This window comes from Chiloscyllium plagiosum, chromosome 26, assembly GCF_004010195.1.
Source record: "Chiloscyllium plagiosum isolate BGI_BamShark_2017 chromosome 26, ASM401019v2, whole genome shotgun sequence".
Taxonomy (NCBI): domain Eukaryota; kingdom Metazoa; phylum Chordata; class Chondrichthyes; order Orectolobiformes; family Hemiscylliidae; genus Chiloscyllium; species Chiloscyllium plagiosum.
Window position 1 is genome coordinate 47,403,434 of NC_057735.1, and position 20,648 is coordinate 47,424,081.

The 20,648-nt window shown below is 43.9% G+C and overlaps 1 protein-coding gene across 3 annotated transcripts in view; it reads right to left on the minus strand.

Moving 5' to 3' along the window:
- Positions 1 to 20,648, minus strand: part of LOC122563322 (serine/threonine-protein kinase 38) — a 61,112-nt gene that overhangs the window by 22,305 nt on the left and 18,159 nt on the right. For all 3 annotated transcript variants that reach the window (XM_043717054.1, XM_043717053.1, XM_043717051.1), the window contains 4 exons: positions 10,245 to 10,384; positions 3,199 to 3,250; positions 1,113 to 1,235; positions 297 to 380 (listed from right to left, as the gene is read on the minus strand). In XM_043717054.1, coding sequence (XP_043572989.1) covers positions 297 to 380; positions 1,113 to 1,235; positions 3,199 to 3,250; positions 10,245 to 10,378 — 393 coding nt within the window. In that variant the 5' untranslated portion in view covers positions 10,379 to 10,384. Of the gene's footprint in view, positions 1 to 296; positions 381 to 1,112; positions 1,236 to 3,198; positions 3,251 to 10,244; positions 10,385 to 20,648 lie in introns of those variants that run through there.

A 20,648-nucleotide genomic window follows, 5' to 3' on the forward strand; every position in this document is an offset into this window, starting at 1 on the left:
AGGAGAAACTTCTTCACCCAGTGAGTGGTGGCTGTGTGGAATGCTCTGCCCCAGAGTGCAGTGGAGGCCCAGTCTCTGGATTCATTTAAGGAAGAGTTGGATAGAGCTCTCAAAGATAGTGGAATCAAGGGTTATGGAGATAAGGCAGGAACAGGATACTGATTAGGAATGATCAGCCATGATCATGTTGAATGGCGGTGCAGGCTCGAAGGGCTGAATGGCCTACTCCTGCACCTATTGTCTATTGTTTGGGATGAAGCGGAACACCAATCGGAAAGGTAACAAACATGGCTCACCTGCTCCTTTTCCAGCATGTCAGATTTGCGCAAAATCTTCATGGCATAGATGTGACCTGTGTCTTTCTTCTGTACGAGGCGCACCTGTAAAAGGCAAACAGTACTTCCCACTCATTCACATTTTATTCCAACAGCCATTTCCCTGGTTTAACCAGCTTTAGGTCGCACCCTTGCCTGGGTGCACATCTCACTTCAGATTCAAGTGTATAATCTGGCTCGCCCAGTGCAGTACTATGGGAGTGCTATAGAGTGCGAGGTGCCATATTTGAAAGGCAAAGTTGAATGAAGCCCCCGACCACCTTCTATAGTGGTGTCAAAGAGCCCATGGGACTACCTTGAAAAAAGCAGAGGAGCCTCAGTTGCTAGTTCTTCCTCAACTAGCATTACTGCAAAATGTTATCTAGCTATTGATTTGCTGTTTGTGGGAGCTTGCTGTGTATAAATTGGCAGAACTGCTTTCTAAATTACAACTGTGATGACAGTAAAACATTTCTTCAGGGAGTGTAAAGCACTTTGAGACATTCTGACTTGGTGAAAGAGCCTTCAGAAAGGTAAGCCTTCCTTTAAACTGAAGAACCCAGCAAACTTGAGCAAGTGTTATCTGTCAGAGTGACAAAGTAACACCATCTCACCACCTACCAGATGTCTAGCCATAGAATGTGTTGAAGATTAAAGAGGAGACATTGGAATCCCAATGATGCCCTCCCAATAAAGGCTTCACACTCCACAAAGGTGTTGATCTTTCTCCTTCTGAAAGTATCACATGGAGACTGACTCAGTGTCCAATTGGGGAAGTTCATCTTTCATTAACCTTACCTCTCCAAATGCACCCCGACCTATGACCTTGAGAGATTCAAAATCATCCAGCCCCAGTCTGGTTCTCTTGAGCCGTAAGAACTCCGTCTCCTTCCTGGCATGTTGGGATCTTCTCATCTTCTTCTAAAATCAACAGGAAACACTCAGTCAATGCCACGCACAGAGAAACTCCTTGATGTCCTACACTGTTACTAATACAGCAATCTGAAGAAACAATCAATCAGGAATCTGAAAGTGCTCTTCCTAAACAAGCAACTTCTATCATGTAGAACAAGGGCCGCAGGCATATTAGATTAGCACAACCTCCAGATTTCCCTCCAAGTCTCACTCCATCCTGCCCTAAAAAAAAAGTCACCTGCGCTTCCATCAGCATGAAGTCAAAATTAACTCCCGCCCAACAGGACTGTGGGAGAAACTTTTCCACATGACTTGAGCAGTCGAAGGAAGCGGCTCACTACTGACCTAGAGACAGCAACTAGTGATCAGCAATAATTTAAAGGCACCTGCATGGGTACACGAATAGGAAGGGTTTAGAGGGATACGGTCCAAATGGGACTAGACTCATTTAGGATTTCTAGTTGGCATGAAAGAGTTGGACCAAAAGGGTCTGATTTTCATGGGGTACATCTCTATGACTCTGACTCTAAACATTGCCCTCATCAATAATAGCTGAAAATGTGTTGCTGGAAAAGCGCAGCAGGTCAGGCAGCATCCAGGAAACAGGAGAATCGACGTTTCGGGCATAAGCCCTTCTTCAGGAAGAGGCTTATGCCCGAAACGTCGATTCTCCTGTTCCCTGGATGCTGCCTGACCTGCTGCGCTTTTCCAGCAACACATTTTCAGCTCTGATCTCCAGCATCTGCAGACCTCACTTTCTCCTCATCAATAATAGCTCATCCCAAAAGTTAATGAAGACCTGTGGAGAGAGTTCTCAGTCATTCACAAGTTGAAGTGATCGAAAGAGTAAAATTGATTACAAGAAAAGGTCAGTAGACGGTCATCAGGGCTTCATCTCTACCAGTCAGTCAATGCTAAGCACATTGGATCATAGACCCTAGTGAAGAAATGCAGCACAAACAGGGCCCTACACAGTCTGAAACACGGGTCACTGCATCTATAGAAATCTATACAATCAAATCTCTTTGTTATTTTAAGCAACTACATTAGATCACCATGACAAGGGAAGGACGGATGTTGAGATCAGCTGCAATCTGACTAAAATGACAGAAAAGGCTCATGGGTCTGAAAAACTCACTGATATCCGTAACAACGTTAATCTAGTACCATTTACAAACCAGGTCACAATCAGCCAGAGTCGACCACCTGCCCTAGCCACAGCTGGAATCCCAGTCAAGTTTCAATGATAAGCCCACCAGGCCCTGTGTGAACAGAGTGTCACATCAGTGTCACAACTGAACAGAAAGGTTTCTGCTCAGGGTTGTTTCTCTATACAAAATAGTTGGAAAAAGGAAATCTGATAAGTGAATACAAATCTATTACAATTTTATAATCACATTGTTTAGCTAGCAAGAAATATGCTGAATCTCTCAGTAACATGGCTCAGCCAATAGCACTGTCAGAGTCATATCCTACTGCAAAGCGTACAGCACAATCTTGAGCCCACTACTTCTGGCATTACATTGGTACAACAGCCATCTTTTGGGTGAGATGTTAAACTGAGTTTAACCCCATGACACTCTTTCATGGGGTAGGGGTGAGGGTAGGCAGCAGCTTTCCCCCTCTCCTCTCTTGGTAAATACTTTCCTTAATATCGCAGAGAAACCACCTGGACATAGTCACACTTCTCTTTGTGGGAAGATTATTATATGCAAATTGGCTGCCACATTTCTTACATGACACGAATGATTACATTGAAGTACTGCAGTCACTGTTAAATGCTCTTGACTGTCAATTACATTGTGAATAGTACAACAGAAATAGATTTTTATTTGTCACATAAGCCCGACCAGCCTTTATGCAACAACTAATCAGATTTCTCGTGAAAGAACATCAGGACCACAGGGGTCTTCATTTCATCTGAGTGCTCTCAGACAAAGATGAGAAGAGGCAACTTAAACACAATTACCTCATCATCTCCAAGACCTTCTTCTTCCATTACTTTTTCCAACTTCCTCTGCCTAAAGGAAGAAACAGAAAGTCTCCAGGTAAATGAAACTCAACATTCAGTATATTGGCAGCATTTCCAGAATGGCACAGGAAAAGGTAGCCAGGGGTAGGGCAGAGAGAAAGTATGAAATATTCAAAGCAATCAAATTGAAAATCACTTTGTGGTTACATTCTAATTACTCCTTTATGGGCAGTGTAAATTTCTGGCGAGATAGCACTAACATTGGCTGCACTGTATCAATGGTTATGTATGAGATTTAGCACACAAGGAAGCCACTGTCTGCCTTTCCATTTCCCATGTAGAATGCTTCTTCATGCATCAGTATCATTCCGTAATCAGATTCAAGGTCAGAGATTATGCAGCATTTAAACTTCGTGATTAGTAAAACACTCGAGCAGATCTATGCTATTCAGGGCAGCACCCATAGGATCAGCTTAAACATGTATCCCTCCAACAGCAGTGTGCACCATGGACAAGAAGCCCTGCAGGAACTTGCCAAAGCTTCTTTAACAGCACCTTCCAAACCCATGATCTAAGCTAGAATGGCAAGGGCAGGCAGTTTATGGAACTACAGGAGAAGTTCCTTTCCAAGTCACACATCTGCTCCACTCCAAAAGGTCTAAGTCAGCCCTTCTCAATGGGGGCCATAAGGCCCCCTTAGGGGCCCTGGCAGATTTGAAGGGAGCACAGACTGGAAACTGTGAGTCGGGGAGCCCCAAGGGTTTCTGGGGGCCCCGGTAACTGAACCGATGAACAACCTTCATTGGAGTCAATAGTTTCCCTCCTATCTATAATAGAGTCGTAGAGTCATAGAGATGTACAGCATGGAAACAGACCCTTCGGTCCAACCCATCCATGCCGACCAGCTATCCCAACCCAATCTAGTCCCACCTGCCAGCACCCAGCCCATATCCCTCCAAACCCTTCCTATTCATATACCCATCCAGATGCCTTTTAAATGCTGTAATTGCACCAGCCTCCACCACTTCCTCTGGCAGCCATAATATCTTTCTATTTATAATAGAATCCATTCAAAGTACAACCTACCCAAGTTGAGGCAGAAATTCAAGAGAGGTTGATTGATCTTCAGAGTGATATAACTGCATGTCGTCAGCTCAGTCAGTTTCAAAACGATTTTTGGATCAAGAGTGATCTGCCGAATATATTTACAACACTGTGGGAAAAGGCCCAACTTTTTTTTATTGCCTTTCCCTCAACACAAGAGGTGACCTCTGACTGTCATTGTCTAATTTGGAGCCTGATATTATGAAACTTGCAGAAAAGCAGCAAGCTCAAGGATCCCATTAGGCCTGATAAATGTTTAATTTCATACAGTCTTTTATTAAGTTTTGTCCAATATGTCGGAATGCTCATGTTTTCTTGGTGTTCAATGATAAATGGCTTTCTGTCTGATTGTGGTGTGTCCCTTTTGAAAGGGGGACCCTGGAACCTGAGAAGAGCTCTTAGGGGGGCCGTGGCCAAAAAGAACAGTTGAGAATCTCTCGTCTAGATGGTGAAGGAGAACGTGAGAACTGCAGATGCTGGGAGTTCAGTGTCAAAAACTGTGATGCTGGAAAAGCACAGCAGGTCAGGCAGCATCTGAGGAGCAGGAGAATTGACGTTTCGGGCATAAAGGCCTTCATCAGGAACGTGGGTGAGGATTCCCTTAGCCCCACCACGCCATTCCTGATGTGAAGAGCTTATGCCCGAAACGTTGACTCTCCTGCTCCTCAGATGCTGCCACAGTTTTTAAAATGGTGAAGTGGATCCTATTTTAGAATACTTATGCAAGTTGCAGTTTGGATTTAGACCTCCCAACTCAAGGACATCAATCACAATTCTTTCCTATTGATAGGAGCACAAATGAATCCCCACAGACATATGCAATTAAATACAATTGCCACCATTACCATGTAGACACTGTGAGCAAAGCCAATTAGCACCTATTCTTAATCTGTCTCAAAACAGTGGTGCTGAATGACTGCAGTTTGAGAGAAGATATACCCCACAATGCCATTAGGGAGGGCATTCCACAACTTTGACCCAGTGGCAGTGAAGGAACAGTAATAATTTCCCAAATCAGGATGATGATTGGCTTGGAGGGGAACCTGCAGGTGGTGGTGTTCCCAAGTATCTACTGCCTTTGACCTTCTGGCTGATAGCGACTGTGGGTTTGGAAAGGGTTGTTGGAGGAGCCTTGCTGAGTTGCTGCAGTGCATCTTACAGATAGTACCCACTTTTATCACTGTGCATCAATGACTGAGGAAATGAATGTTTAAGATGGTAAAGAGTGCCCCAGCCAAGCAGCTCACAAGTCCTGGAACAGTGTTTAGCTTCTCTCATGCTGTTGGTGCTACACTCACTCATTCAGGTAAGGGGAGAGCTTCCAGACTTGTACCTTTCAGATGGTACACACAACCCATGATCTATTCTAGTGGCGATGGCATTTACGGGGTTGCACCATTGCCTGGCACCCATGAAATTAGGATATTTAATGACAGTTATGTCACTGAATGCCAAACAAAGGTGCACAGGCTCTCGGAAATGGCCGTCATCAGGAATCTAACAAGTTTAGGAGTTTTATATTTATGTACAATAAATAGCAGTGCAGATTACAGCACTAATCCTTCCTCCTCCTTTAAACAGTGACCTAAATGCAACTGGACCCAGATGAACAATGATGGGAATATGTACCATATGTACATATAAGAGATAGATGTGCACTTTCAACATGCACCACCAGAGAGTGCCATTCTGCACTGTTACCAGACAATACACAGGCTGGCTAAACATACACAGCCGGATCATACACAGCACACAAGGACTGACAAACTTGTAACCACATTTCACACATTACTTCCAAAACATTTTCTATGAAGCCAATAGTTCTTCTTACAACATAAAAATTGGTAACTTTCTCCCCTTCTGGCCGTGCCCATATACTGAAATGCCTGAATTCTGAAGTATAATTGTGCAAACTTCAGTGGGAGCAGAGAGCCTGCTGTTCACAATTACTACACAGTAACCTAAGGAGGCATGGCTCTGGGTGAGTCCACGAGCAAGCAAGGGTATACAGAGGGGATGGAATGGCACTGTAGTCCTGACATTCTCAATCAAAGCTAACAAATATACATCCACACCAATTTATATCAGGTACTGGAGATCATCAGCCCCATTCAGTTTCCTAGCAAGCATTCAACTCTCTCCAGACCAGGACTAGTGCTATGAGCTTGGTGGTTATGGTCCTCTGAAACCACGTGCCACCCCTTCAATTCCTTCTTAGGGTTCACTGAGCGACACCAGAGCGGCACAGCCCTTTGACAATCCCTGAAAGAGTGGTTAAGACCCACTCAATCCCAAATTATGAGCTCACCATTTTATCCAGTTTGCACCATCAGAATGCAGTGCATTAGACAACCAGCCAGAACCAAGGGGGACACAGCTAGCCTCAGCAGCATTGTGTTTAGGAGGACACAGACTGGTGGGTGTGGTGTGGTGCATTGAATAATGGACACAATCAGATACGGTGCTCCTTGGTTCAACCACCCAGGCAATCAGGTGAGAAAGGGCCCTGTGCAGTCTAACAGAGGGGATGATTACAACACCTTTAACAGTGCACACTCACAGCAGGAGGAAACAGGAAAGAAATCCACAAAAGTGAGCATCAGGAACACAGTATTTTAATGAAAGATTGTTGTTGGGACATGAACTTCCTTTTGTCAGTGCTGAAGTAACAAAGAGCTGCTTTACGCGTGGTTATGCTGTAAACGTTATCATTCATCTCAAATTGTACCAATTAACCAAACTCTAACGTGGAGTGTAGTGAAACATTTGCATGGTATAACACCAGCCAAGTAACCACAGCTTCCCTGTTGATAACTCAGCAAACTTCAATCGTGAGCTCTCACACTTTTTATAAAGATCAAGAAACATCTTCTGTTCTGACACAGACCAGACGTGTGGGGTTTCACCTATGCAATGGCACAGGTCAACTCTTGCTCTGAATCAGAGTTTTGGCAGCTCCTCCCGTCTATAGCCACAATTCAACAGCGAGAGAGCAAACAATAGGTTTCACACAGGCTCTTTGTCAAAAGGGGAAAGAGAAAATAGTTCTAAAATTTGACAGGAAATGTATTGTACAGTTGAAATATTATGAAAGAACCTTTCTCAAGGCAGCTTTCAAGCAGGAAATGATTTCAAGCCACAAAACTGACCATCCCTTAGCACCAAATACCTTTATATAAATAGGGTAGTGCAGAATCCCTTACAACAGGAAAACTGGCCACTCTGCCCAAAACAGAGTTTCTGAACCCCTACTCCTATGTACCTTCCTTCTACACGGCCACACCAGATCTCCAGCTCATTAGTAAGTTTGGCATTCCAGCTCAGTATTGAGTGCATGCTGTCTTCCAGGCAAGATATTAAGACATGGGCTGCCTTCTCCAATAAAGATCCCAACCTTACAGTTTAAGCCACAGGGAGTTACCTCCACATTCTGGGCAATCCAGTCAGTATCACTAAAATAGGTCAACTGGAGCATTTATCTCACTGCTGTTTTATTGGACTACGTCATATGCACATTACAGTACTTGACTGGCTATGAAGCACTTTGGGATGCTCTGAAGCTGTGATAAGGGTTATATAAATGGGAGCATTTAGTAACCTATTCTTAGGTGTTGACATAGATCCACTTCAGTCACTGGCTCTGACAGCACATTCCAGAACCTTAATCTCTCGTAAAACATTTTCCTGCTGTTACATTTAATTCATTGTGCAGGCATGTGTAGTGTCATGTTAGAATGTGTGCAAAAACAAATACACAATGTCACTTTGTGCTGTGCACAATTTAGTCTCCTTGCCTCAGCAAGGATACGCTGGCCCCAGTGGAATGAAAGTTCAGATTTATTCCTGGGATGAGGGAACTGATCTTTGAGGAGGAATTGAGTAGAATGGTGCTTTTTTGTCTGGAGTTTAAAAAGAGGTAAATTAATTAAAACACAAAACTCCTTAGAGGGTTTTACGGGCAGATGTTACACAACTATTTTGCCCTAGTTCAGAACCAAAAATTAAAAGGAACTTCAACCGCAGGATAAAGGGACTGAGATGAAGCTAATTCCCTTCACTGAAAGGGGCTGTGAATGTCTCTACTCCAGAGATCATAAGAACTTAAGAACGAGGAGCGGGAGTAGGCCATCTGGCCATCGAGCCTGCTCCACCATTGATGATGATCGTGGCTGATCTTTTCATGGACTCAGTTCCACTTACCCACCCTCTCACCATAACCCTTAATTCCTTTAGTGTTCAAAAATCTATCTTTGCCTTAAAAACATTAAAAGAGGTAGTGTCAACTGCTTCACTGGGCAGGGAATTCCATAGCTTCACAACCCTCTGGGTGAAGAAGTGCTTCCTCAACTCAGTCTTAAACCTGCTCTCCCTTACTTTGATGCTATGTCCCTTGTTCTAGAGCATGGACAGATTGGAGTATATATTTGAGACAGAGACTGGCCGATATTTCGACTAAGAGAATCAAATAATGTAGGGACAGTTGGTGGAGTTGATGTCAGCCATCTTATTTCACATCAATGCAGGAGCAGGCTCAAATGGTTTCCTTCCGTTCCAATTCCCGTTAGGGCACATTTTATATTGAACAAGCCCCTGCAATATTTTACACATTTTGGGGCATTCTCTTCTTCGGTTAGGCTTCTTTTTTGTGTTTTCTCACAATTTTCATTCCAATAACCTTCACATGGCCTTCTCCTTAGTTTAATTTTCCAACCTCAAACTTTAAATTATTTCTTTTTTTAAAAGGCTTTGAATTATGCCACACATTCCATTCACAATTAAAAAAAACCTACAGTACACTTTACGTTTCAATTTCTCTTCCCAGAAGAGGTTCTTATCCAACCTGGCCTCTGTTTCTTCAAATCTAAAATCACATTGTGGTCACAGCTCTGGAGGTGCACACCATGAACTTTCATTCCACTGGGGCCAGCGTATCCTTGCTGAGGCAAGGAGACTAAACTGTGCACAGCACAAAGTGACATTGTGTATTTGTTTTTGCACACATTCTAAGGCCATCCAGCCTACATCCTGTTCTGCCACTCGATTGAGAGTGACCGCGGTTATCAGTGGAGACACAATAATGACAAGGCACTGAGAGTAGTGGCCTCTCAGTAAATGTCAAGGAACTATATAAATGAACAGCACCGATAAACTCCCTTACTACATTACAGATTGTGACAAATATCAGGACAGTAGTCAGTACTAGGGTGCAATTTAAAATATTAATTTAATTCAAGAAACTTATTAAAAATCCCGAGCTTCTGGCTTTAGAGAGAGTGCAACATAGATTTGATTCCTGGGAACGCAGGAGTGACAGATGAAGAGAGAATGGATCGGTTAGGACTATAATCACTGGTTCTTAGAAGAATGAGTGGGGATCTCATAGAAACCTACAAAATTCCAACGGGACTACACAGGGTAAACACAAGCAGGATGTTCCTGATGACAGTGGGGTCCAGAACCATGGCTCACAGGCTAAGGATCTGAGATAGGCCATTTAGGACTAAGATGAGGAGGCATTTCTTCACCCTGAGAGTGATGAGCCTGTGGAATTCTCTACCACAGAAAGTGGGGGAGGCCAAAACACAAAATGTTTTCAAGGAGGAGTTAGATATAGTTCTTAGCGATAATGGAGTCAAGGGGTATGGGGAGAAAGCAGGAACAGGTTATGGAGTTGTATACTCCGCCATGATCAGACTGAATGGCAGAACAGACTCAAAGAGCCAAACGGCCCACGCCGGTTCCTATTTACGATGCACTCTCGGTGCCTGACACCATACCAAGGACAAGACGTTTTTTATTGATGCGTGGAATAGAAGGCGAAAGCAGGAGTTAGTGTCCGATTCAGGCTGAGAACACCAGTTGCCAGATAGGTGGGAGGAAGTATACTGCCACCACCACCACATAACCCCCCCCCCCCCCCCACCCCACTCACTGCTTACCTCATTTCTCTCTCTTCGTGCTGTGCAATCAAGTTACTGTAGAAGTTTTCAAGGGTGACCTTTGTAATGGTGACTCGCTCCTTTGTGTGATTGCTCATGCTGGAGTAAGAGGTGGTCTGTCCAGTCATCGCCATGACTACCTGCACAGGAGCAAAATATCCAATGTCAATGATGCAGTCTACAAGGAATATTTGACTTTCACACACAATGACACCGGATTCCTGCAGCAATGAACACCAGTGCTGGGCTCTCAGCATACCTGAATCAACCTCCAACACCCACAACTCCAACTTTTCCCAAAGTTGGAAGGACATCACCGAATGTTAATCACAATGCTTTCTGATCAAACATGACTGTGGTGGTATATTCGCTTCTGAGGTCAAAGGTTGTTGTCCAAGACCCACTTTAGAGACCAGAGTGTAAAAATCTAGACTGACATTCCAATGCTATACCGAGGGAGTGCTGCACTGTCATCAGGGGCTATATTTTGGATGGGAGAGTAAACCTAGACTGGTGAGGGGAGGGGGAGGGGGTAGGGGTTAGGGGTTAGGAGTGTTACTTACTTCAGCAGGCTGGCTGGTTGGTTTACCAGACAGAGTGACACCAATAGCACAGGTTCAATTCCCACACTGACTGAGGTTACTGTTTTGGTCCACCTTTTCAACCTTAGCCCTCGCTGCCTGAGGCATGGTGACTCTCAGAAAAACTACCGCCAGTCACCCCTCTCTAATGAAAGAACAGCCCCTTGGGACTATGATAACTGTACCTTTCAGCGTAAAGGTCTGGTCACATGGACATAAAAGCTCCCAAAGCACTACTGTAGGAGAAGGGAGCTTTTGCTAACACTCTGGCCAATATGTACCATGCAGACTCAATCAGCATTACTAAAATCAATCTGATCATTAGCATGGCACCGTCTATGGGAGCTTCCTGTGCACAGATTGGCTGCTGCTTTTCCTACATTACAAGAGGGACTACTTTTCCAAAATGATTGCATTGGCTGTAAAGTGCTAGGAGATATTCGGAGGTCACAAAAGTTGCCAAATACTTTGCCAGGCTTTCATTCAGGTTGGATTGTCTAAAAATGGCAAGCTCGGTTATCAGTGCCATGAGAGCAACAGACAGGCAGAATGTGTGCCAGCTCAACCCAGCTTTGCTCTGATATTACCCAAAGCAGCACACCCTTTATTAGAGAGCTCTGACAGATTGGTTTACTCAGGATACACAAGCTTCATCTCCATCCATCCTCAGCATCTCTAATAGTCCCAGTCCCAAGGTGGCCCTCCCTCAGTCACCGAGTTGTGTGTTATAGTACTGACCATGTGAGCTCTCCTCCAGTACAATGCCCCATCTGGTGGAGGACCCCTTCTACATCCTGAGTTTTAAGAAAGCTTCAGACTCTTTCCATTCAACAGATCCCACACATTTGAACAAAACCAGACAGTGCGTGCGTGGGCCAGCAATTTCGAATTGACAGGGAGCTTATCCAATGGTCAGAGGTCAAGTATGTGTCAACGATTCACCCAATGTTTCTGAAACTGATCGTCACTAAGGCTGATGAGAAGAAAACATTTCAACCGTTCAATGAAAACACAAAGAAAATCACCTAGAAGGCACTAGCGAGGGGCAGCAAGAAGAGAAAGCCCAGGAAAGAAAGTTGCTCCATCTGCGTCTATCAAGTGATGAAGCAGGTTCACAGTGAACTGGTACCTTCAAGGCCACAAGCGTCATGGACTTGTTCGTCAAAGGTACGATCGGCCCGGTTGCAGGGGAGGCTTCTCGCCTGACCCATTACAGCAAGTACACTACTATCAGTTGCCGGAGATGCAGACAGCTGTGTGCCTGTTGCTGCCGCCCAGTGAGTTGGCCAAGCATGCCACAAAGACAGTGGCCAAGGATATTAACTCACACCAACAGAAAAAGTCTGCCTCAGTGGAAGGTGAGCTGATGTTCTTGGTTCCTCAATTGCATCTTTCTATTCTTATCATCCTCCCCAGCTCTCTCCCACAATCGTTCTCAATTCCTCCTGTTAAATATATAGCCAATTCCCTGTGAAGCAATTGCGCAGCAAGAACAGCCATGAGGGGAAACAGTCCAGTCTTTCACTTCCCTTTTCATTCTTTGAGTGATAGTTTCCTTGTTTAATGGTTTACCAACTCTCCAGAAATACTTACACTCTCAAAACCTGTCAAACTTTGATGGCCTTGGATTTGCTCCATAAACGTCTGTGCTCTGATTGTTCTAATTCACAGCAGTTTTGCGTTACTAGAACATCTCATTTCTAGTATTGCTTGTGACCCTTCATTTCACCCTTTCCATAAATATGGACAATCATTAACAGGACCAGGAAGCTACTGGATCACTTTCTAATTTACATCCTTGTTGATTATTAAACCCCCTGGGCGGTTAGCCAAGGACATCACATACTGCCTTGGTTTGTGGAGGGCAGATTCGATCTATTAACAACAGTTTCACACCGGCCCAACAGAATTCCAGCTCTACACTGCAACTTGCCTAAACAGGGTAATAACTGCAACCTACACTGACATGGCATTCTCGCCACTGAGAACACCACCCACACAGGAAATAACTGATACAGCACAATGCTGCTCCCTACCTATAACACAAACCATTTACCAGAGGAAGGACAGAACCACATTCTCTTGGAAATCATTCCAAGGCACAATGTAGGAGTATAATTCGACAAGTGACTCAACATTTGGTCAAAGAGAAAGTCTTTAAAAAGCATTTTAAAAGGTGCAAGAGACACACACAAACACCATGAAGTTACCGATGGGGTTTACAGAAGTGGGGGCTCTGACAACTAAACAAAGCGAACTCCTTCAGGATGGGAGACTGGGTGATAGTGCACCCCAACTCTCTCCTCCATTCTGCGAATGTTCACCAGATGTCAGCCCACCATGCTAATTACACTGAGGATCTTTGCAGTGAAAATACATATGAATTAAGCAATTAAATAAAATTTGGTTTAAACAGAGGGACTGGATGGCTGAAGATAACGTGGTTTGATTTTTTTTTTGTTTTTGTGACTGCAATGGTGATCTGTAGTAATTTGCAAATACTCTGAGGCCCCTTCAATGGGTGGAATTATTAGGGCACAGCAAAACGAGATTGAGCAGACCTACAAGACAGGCTGGAAAATCATCTCTAAGGGCAGAATTTCACAGTTAAAATGCTGGAGTTCTGCCATCAGAAAATTCTCATCGTTGGAAACCAAAAACGCGAATTGCCCTAGACAGACTAACACCTCACGGGTGACACAAAAAAGAAAGCTTAGCCGTTGTGAAAAACCCGTATAACTGAGCTGCAAACACAAAAGGAATGTCGTCGGTTCATTCCTCAGCTGTGTTCACAAGTAGGGAGATGTTAGAAACAACTGCCCCAAAGGTGTGCTCTCAACCAAAGGGACGATACCAACTGAGATACAGCTAAAGTTCCCTCGTCCTTGCTGCTTTGGCAGCCAGAGGAGTCGTTCTGATCCAGTCAGGTCCTGTTTGCTGAACTCTCAAATGGTTAGAGCTCCAGAACAGATCAATGAAAGCACTACAGATACAATCAGAAGCTCTCCTAGGAGCACAGCAGAACAAACATTAAATGACGGGGAACAGTGCACAAAATGATTCCAAATACTGACAAATTAACACTTTAATAGACAATTGACAATAGGTGCAGGAGTAGGCCCTTCGAATCAGTATCCTGTTCCTGCCTCATCCCTATATCGGTTGATTTCACTATCTTTCAAAGCTCTATCCATCCCTTTCTTGAAAGCATCCAGAGACTTGGCCTCCACTGCCCTCTGGGGCAGAGTATTCCATATATCCACCACTCTCTGGGTGAAGAAGTTTCACCTCAACTCTGTTCTAAATGGCCTACCTCTTATTTTTTAAGCTGTGTCCTCTGGTTCTGGACTTACCCATCAGCTGAAACATGCTTCCTGCCTCTAGAGCGTCCAATCCTTTAATAATCTTAGACATCGCAATCAGATCCCCTCTCATCCTTCTAAACTCAATGGTATATAAGCCCAGTTGCTCCAATCTTTAAACATATGATAGTACCACCATTCCGGGAATTGACCTCGTGAACCTACACTGCACTCCCTCAATAGCCAGAATGTCCTTCCTCAAATTTGGAGACCAGAACTGCACTCAATCCTCTAGGTGTGGTCTCACCAGGGCCCTGTACAGCTGCAGAAGGACTTCTTTGCTCCTATACTCAATTTCTCTTGTTATGAAGGCCAGCATGCCATTAGCTTTCTTCACTGCCTGCTGGACTTTCATTGACTGATGTATAAGATGACACAGATCTCATTATACTTCCCCTTTACCTGACTTGACTCCAATTAAATAGCAATTTGCCTTCCTGTAAAGTGGATAACCACACATTTATCCATATTAAACTGCATTTGCCATGCATCCGTTGTAGCCTGTCCAAGTCACCCTGTATTCTCATAACATCCTCCTCACATTTCACCCTGCCACCCAGCTTTGTGTTAACAATGACATAGCTCAGTTACAGAGTGAGAAAAGGAAGAAATTTCTGCACTCTAGGTCCCACTGCCTCACAATATTTTATTTCATGTGCCCAAAACTCTGCAAGGCAAGAATGAGCTGTTCAGTCACACAGAGAGTCGCGATTCAGCAAGCCATCCAGGAAATATCAGCACATGGCTCTATCACTAAATCCACAGGCCCAAAACTAACCAAAACAAATAGATTCAGATCCTTTTTTCACATAGGCTGCAGCTATCCCAAAGGATTCATTAAATCAGACTACACCACAAAGCACAAAGATTCGCATCAAGTCAAAGTTGGGGATTGGGAACCAAATTCAGCTCTGAAAATGGCAAGTGCCTTTATCTTCCAGCATAGGGCCGATGCACAGTCAAAAACAAAAATATCTACTAGTTGGTTTCAAAATTGATTAGATTAGATTAATTCCCTACAACTTGGAAACAGGCCCTTCCACACCGACCCACCGAAGAGCAACTCACCCCCCTACATTTACTGCTGATTAATCCACCTAACACTATGGCCAATTCATCTAACCTGCACATCTTTAGACTGTGGGAGGAAACCGGAGCACCCGGAGGAAACCCACGCAGACACGGGGAGAATGTGCAAACTCCACACAGACAGTTGCCCGAGGCGGGAATTGAACCCAGGTCTCTGCTGCTATGAGACAGCAGTGCTAACCACTGAGCCATCGTGCCACCCCAAGTTAATGGAACTTTAAAAAAAAGGGGTTTTAGTTTTGATTTAATGCTGATACAAAGAGGTAATAGTGAGCTACACAATTACTGATTCAGCCTCAGTGACTATACTGTGATTTGTTTTGAACTCCTTACTTTCAGGATGTAAAGGCCATGGAGAAAACAGAAGTGCTTTTGTTCCAGGAGCTTGGAGAAACTGGACCTTTTCTTATTAGAATAAAGGAGGAGAGAGATAAGGTAGCTAAACTCATGAGAAGGCTGAAGAGATCAATCAGGATAAATCAGGAGTTAGAGAATTATCCTGCAGAGGCTCATTAGGACATGGAAGATCAACACAGAAATATAGACAGAATTAGAAGTGTACAGCTCAGAAACTGACTCTTCGCTCCAACTTATCCAAGCCAACCAGATACGCTAAATAAATCTAGTCACATTTGGCCCATATCCTTCTAAATCCTTCTTATTCATATACCCATCTAGATGCCTTTAATGTTGAATTTGTAACAGCCTCCACCACTTCCTCTGGCAACTCATTCCATATACGGGCCACCTGTGTGTGAAAAAATTACCCCTTAAGTCCCTTTTTCTATCTTTTCCCTCACCTTGAACTGATGTCCCCTAGTTCTGGACTCCCCCACCCCAGGAAATAAAACTTTGTCTATTTACCCTATCCATGCCTCTCATGATTTTATAACCCTCTATAAGGTCACCCCGCAGCCTCCGACTCTCCAGGGAAAACAACCCCAGTCCATTCAGCCTCAACCTGTATCTCAAATTCACCAACCCTGGCAACATCTTTGTAAATCTTTTCTGAACCCTTTCAAGTTTCACAACATCCATCCTAAGCATGGAGATGAGAATTACACACAGTATTCCAAAAGTGTCCCAACCAATGTCCTGTATGGCCACAACATGACCTCCACATTGACCAATAAAGACTAGCATACAAAACATCTTCTTCACTATCCTATCTACCTGCGACTCCATTTTCAAGGAATTACGAACCTGCACTCCAAGGTCTCTTTGTTCAGCAACATTCCTCTGGACAGTGAGAGCAGATGATGCATAGACATAAAAAAGGCAGTGAACAAAAATACTGAATAAACAACAACGTTTGGGAAAAGTTCAAGAGAATAGGTGTAATTGCTTGCTTTTTAAAAGATCCCAGCACAGGCCCATCAGGTAAAATAACAGGGAAAGGACAATGGAACAGGTCTTAGTCAATTGTTCTCTCCGATAGCCCAGAGGACTCAACATTGAGTTCTCCAATTTTAAATAACCTCCGTTCCCATCCCCCGACTCCCTTCCTAGCCCCTCCCTGCAACAAACCAGATTCATTCCTCCCATTAACCAACCAGGTCGTACCCTCTACCTGTCTTCACCCAACTCCACTTCACCACCCTGCCCCGCACCCCCTTTATCTGCAGCTACCCCCACCCCCAGTCCTGAAGGGTTACACTCAAAACATTGACCTCTCCACCTCCTGATGCTGCCTGGCTTGCTCTGTTCTTCCTGCCTCCTGCCTGTCTAGTTTGGATTCCAGCATCTGCAGGTTTTTTTGTCACAGATACACAGTGGGCAGAACAGCCTTTTATTGGGGCTGCAAAATTCAGCACTGCTATTCTTGATGAGGACTTGAGAATGTCATCTTTTACAGGAGTACTTGGATATACAGCACTGAAACAGACCACTCAGTCTGTGCTGGTGTTTACGCTGTAGTTCAGGCACCTCCCAAGATTCTCTGAACCAAATCTGCCCCTGAGTAAATATGGATTAGTAATTACCTTGAACCTAGAAAAGGCGACAGACGTTGAAGGCCTGACAAAAGGTATTTCAACAACTTTACCAGTTTGAGATTGAACCATTAAACTCTGCTGCCATTCTTCCTCAGCAACCCCACAAGTTATAACCATTGAACACTGCAAATCCGGAACGCTCCATGTACAGCAGCTGGAAGCCTGAACAAACAAAACTGTTTAGAAGAACGTTTTTGAAAATGTTGCAGAACGGGTTTATACAACAGCATTGAGTTTGTGCCTACATCATAACCTTCAGTCACCACGAGGAAATCAGCTCCTCCAATCTGCTGCACGTCTGACTTTCTCCTCTTTAATTGGTTACTTTATTCATCTAGATTATACAAAAACATCTCTCTTCACATCACATTCTACTAAAACAAAGAGATTGTATCCACCCACCTTGTAATCAAAAACACATCTCACTCAGGCGGAAAAAACCTCAATGAAGTGCTGCCACAAATATTAGGAATTCTGAAGTGATGGGAACACTTGGTTCAGACAATAACATGGCAGGAAGATAAAACAGGGACAAATTGCTTCTCATAAGCACTAGCACAGGCTTATTGGACTGAATGACCTGTTTCTGTGTGACATATCTTAAGTATTTGTATAAAAACTCTGAGGGGCCCATCTCGAATTTTAACATTGCATCCTGCTGAGGTTCAGAATAGAAGGAACTGTTTCCCTCTAGTTACCTCAAGTCCTAATGTTAATCTCCTCATTTAGATCACCCCAGGTTAAAGTGTATAAACATGCGCTCTAAATGAGAGCACACCAGGAGAACTGGTTGCCAATCTAGCCTGCCAGCTCAGCCCATTCCTTCTGTTCTCATAAAACAGCCTGTGAGCCACCATTGTGCTCCACAGCCAAACTTTTATTAAAACCATGTGCACTCAGTCTGACACAAAGTACACATCGAGAAATATATCGGAACAAATTCTGCAGATGGTGGTATCTGTACCGAAAATCACAGCAGGCCAGACAGCATCCATGGAGAGAGAGCTAGCCAACCTTTCAAGTCTCGATGACTCTAGGATTGGACAGGCTGCAGATACAAGTCAGTACTCACATCTTTCTTGGCATATCAACAATAAACCTTGCGCACAGCTTTGATTCCGACAATCGTCAGTTATTTATAAACAGAAACCTAAAAGAACCAGAGGCACTGACAGCTATTAGTGAATGGCAGACAGAAGTCTGTCCACAAATCATCCTGGGAACACTCACTTCACGAACACAAGAAATGCCCCACAGGAATTAGCAAACTACCAGAGAAGGAACGTTCAGTATGGCAACCTCTCTGCAGCTACTGTGTAATTTGGTGTGTTGCCTCTCCGCTAGTAAAACATGTGGATCCAGCTAAGCCTCTGTCCAAGAATTCCCACCATGTTCTTAACAAGGAAGATAAGATCGTCTGAGAGATTTCTGATAAGAGGTAGAATCTCAACGGCCCAAGTGGTGAATCATTTTAATTATATGAACCGTGAAACTTGTTGGCTCAATTTCCCTCTGCATCTCAGTGGATAATCAAGAGGAACAGTGAAGGATTAAAGCAAGTCTGGCAGCAGAATACTGTTCTTACCATGCCAGTAATCCAGACACCTGGATTAACACTTCAGTGATACAAATTCAAGTCTATCACAGCATTCGGGGAATTTAAACCAAGTTAAACAAATCACAATAGAAAGCTACCGATCAGGAAAAGTGAGCAGGAAGCTGTTAGACTGCCATTAATACTCAATCGGGCTCACAAATGTCCTTTAGTGAAAGAAATCTGCCATTCTTACCCTGATCTGGCTACACCTAACTCAAAACAGGGAGGTACTGACATATTGGTAACACCACTAGATTAGTAACCTACAGGCTCAGGCGAAGGCTAAGGCACTGCAGTTGGCAAAATTTAAATTCAATTAATAAGTTTGGAATATGATCACAACTATCATAAGGAAACCTGCCATTCTTACTTGGTCTGGCTTGCCCATAAATACACTCAGCCATATCAAATCCATTATGAAATTTCATCACATTGATTGTCATGGTTTTCAGCCCTTCAATGGTAAATAATTACTGGCTTTGTCATACATACATCTCATGAGAAATACAAACTCTTTGGTGACACAGTCATGACATTCAAGGTCAGAGTGTTCAATGTGGTACAAGTTAAATAACTAACAATCAGCATTCGGAATATTGCCCTGTTCCATCCAATTCATGTGCCTTTCTTTAAGTGCTCAATGCTCTCTGGTGTCAGGTGTTGTTTGGTATGCCTCCCCCCACCCCCCTTGCGGTATTGGCTCGGGGTTCAAAGGTGCTCCTGAGGTTTGTATAGTTAGCGCTGAGTGGGGTTCAAAGCAAACCATTAGAATGAGCAGATCTCTGACAGGCCTTGCCTAAGAGCAGCAACTGAGAAACTCTCGATCCCTTTCGGACTGTTGGCTTGGGTTCCGTGGAAAACCTGTCTGTCACCTTAGTGCAAAGATCATGGGTTCAAGTTCCAGACCAGGGAGTTGAGTTCATAGATCATGCCCGCACTCAGTGTAGTACTGAAATTGTGCTGCATTGTTGAAAGAGACATTAAACTGAGGCCTAATTACCCTTTCAGATGGGGGTTTTCAGTGGCCTAGCTAAAGGTAGCTCACATCTACCATTATAAAATACCACACTGACGCTTGTTGAATCGTGTTAAGCAAATGCTGACCTGTTGTACTATGAAAAGTAATTAACTGGCTGCAAATCTCTCGTAGACAGGCAGGAGGCTGGAATAACACAGCAAGCCAGGCAGCATCAGGAGGTGGTGAAGTCAACGTTTCAGATGTAACCCTTCTTCAAGACAGGGTGTGGGTCTAAGGGGATAGAGGGGGCAGGCTGTGAGGTGGTGATAGATGGAGACAGAAAAAAGGTATGATCTGGTTGTGTCAATGGGAGGGATGAATCTCTTATGCCACCCTGAGATTGTAAAAAATGCTACATAAAGACAACTTTTTCTCAGAGACAACTCATCGCCCACTGAGCCAGTTCTCTAAGCTGTTCTGTTTATGGACTCTGGCTGCTAGTTTTTTCCACGATGATCAGAGAGGAACTCGGGGGACATATTTAACCGATGACCTCAGTTCAGGAATAATAAAGTAGTGAACAAGTTTCAGAGGTTGTTCCAACTAGCAACTTTGGAATTTCACTTTACAGAAGTGCTGCATTTTGGAAAAACAAATCAGGGCAGGACTTATACACTGAATGGTAAGGTCCTAGGGAGTGTTGCTGAACAAAGAGACCTTGGAGTGCAAGTTCAGAGCTCCTTGAAAGTAGAGTCACAGGTAGATAAGATAGTGAAGGTCGTGTTTTGTAGGCTTGCCATTATTGGTCAGTGCACGGAGTATA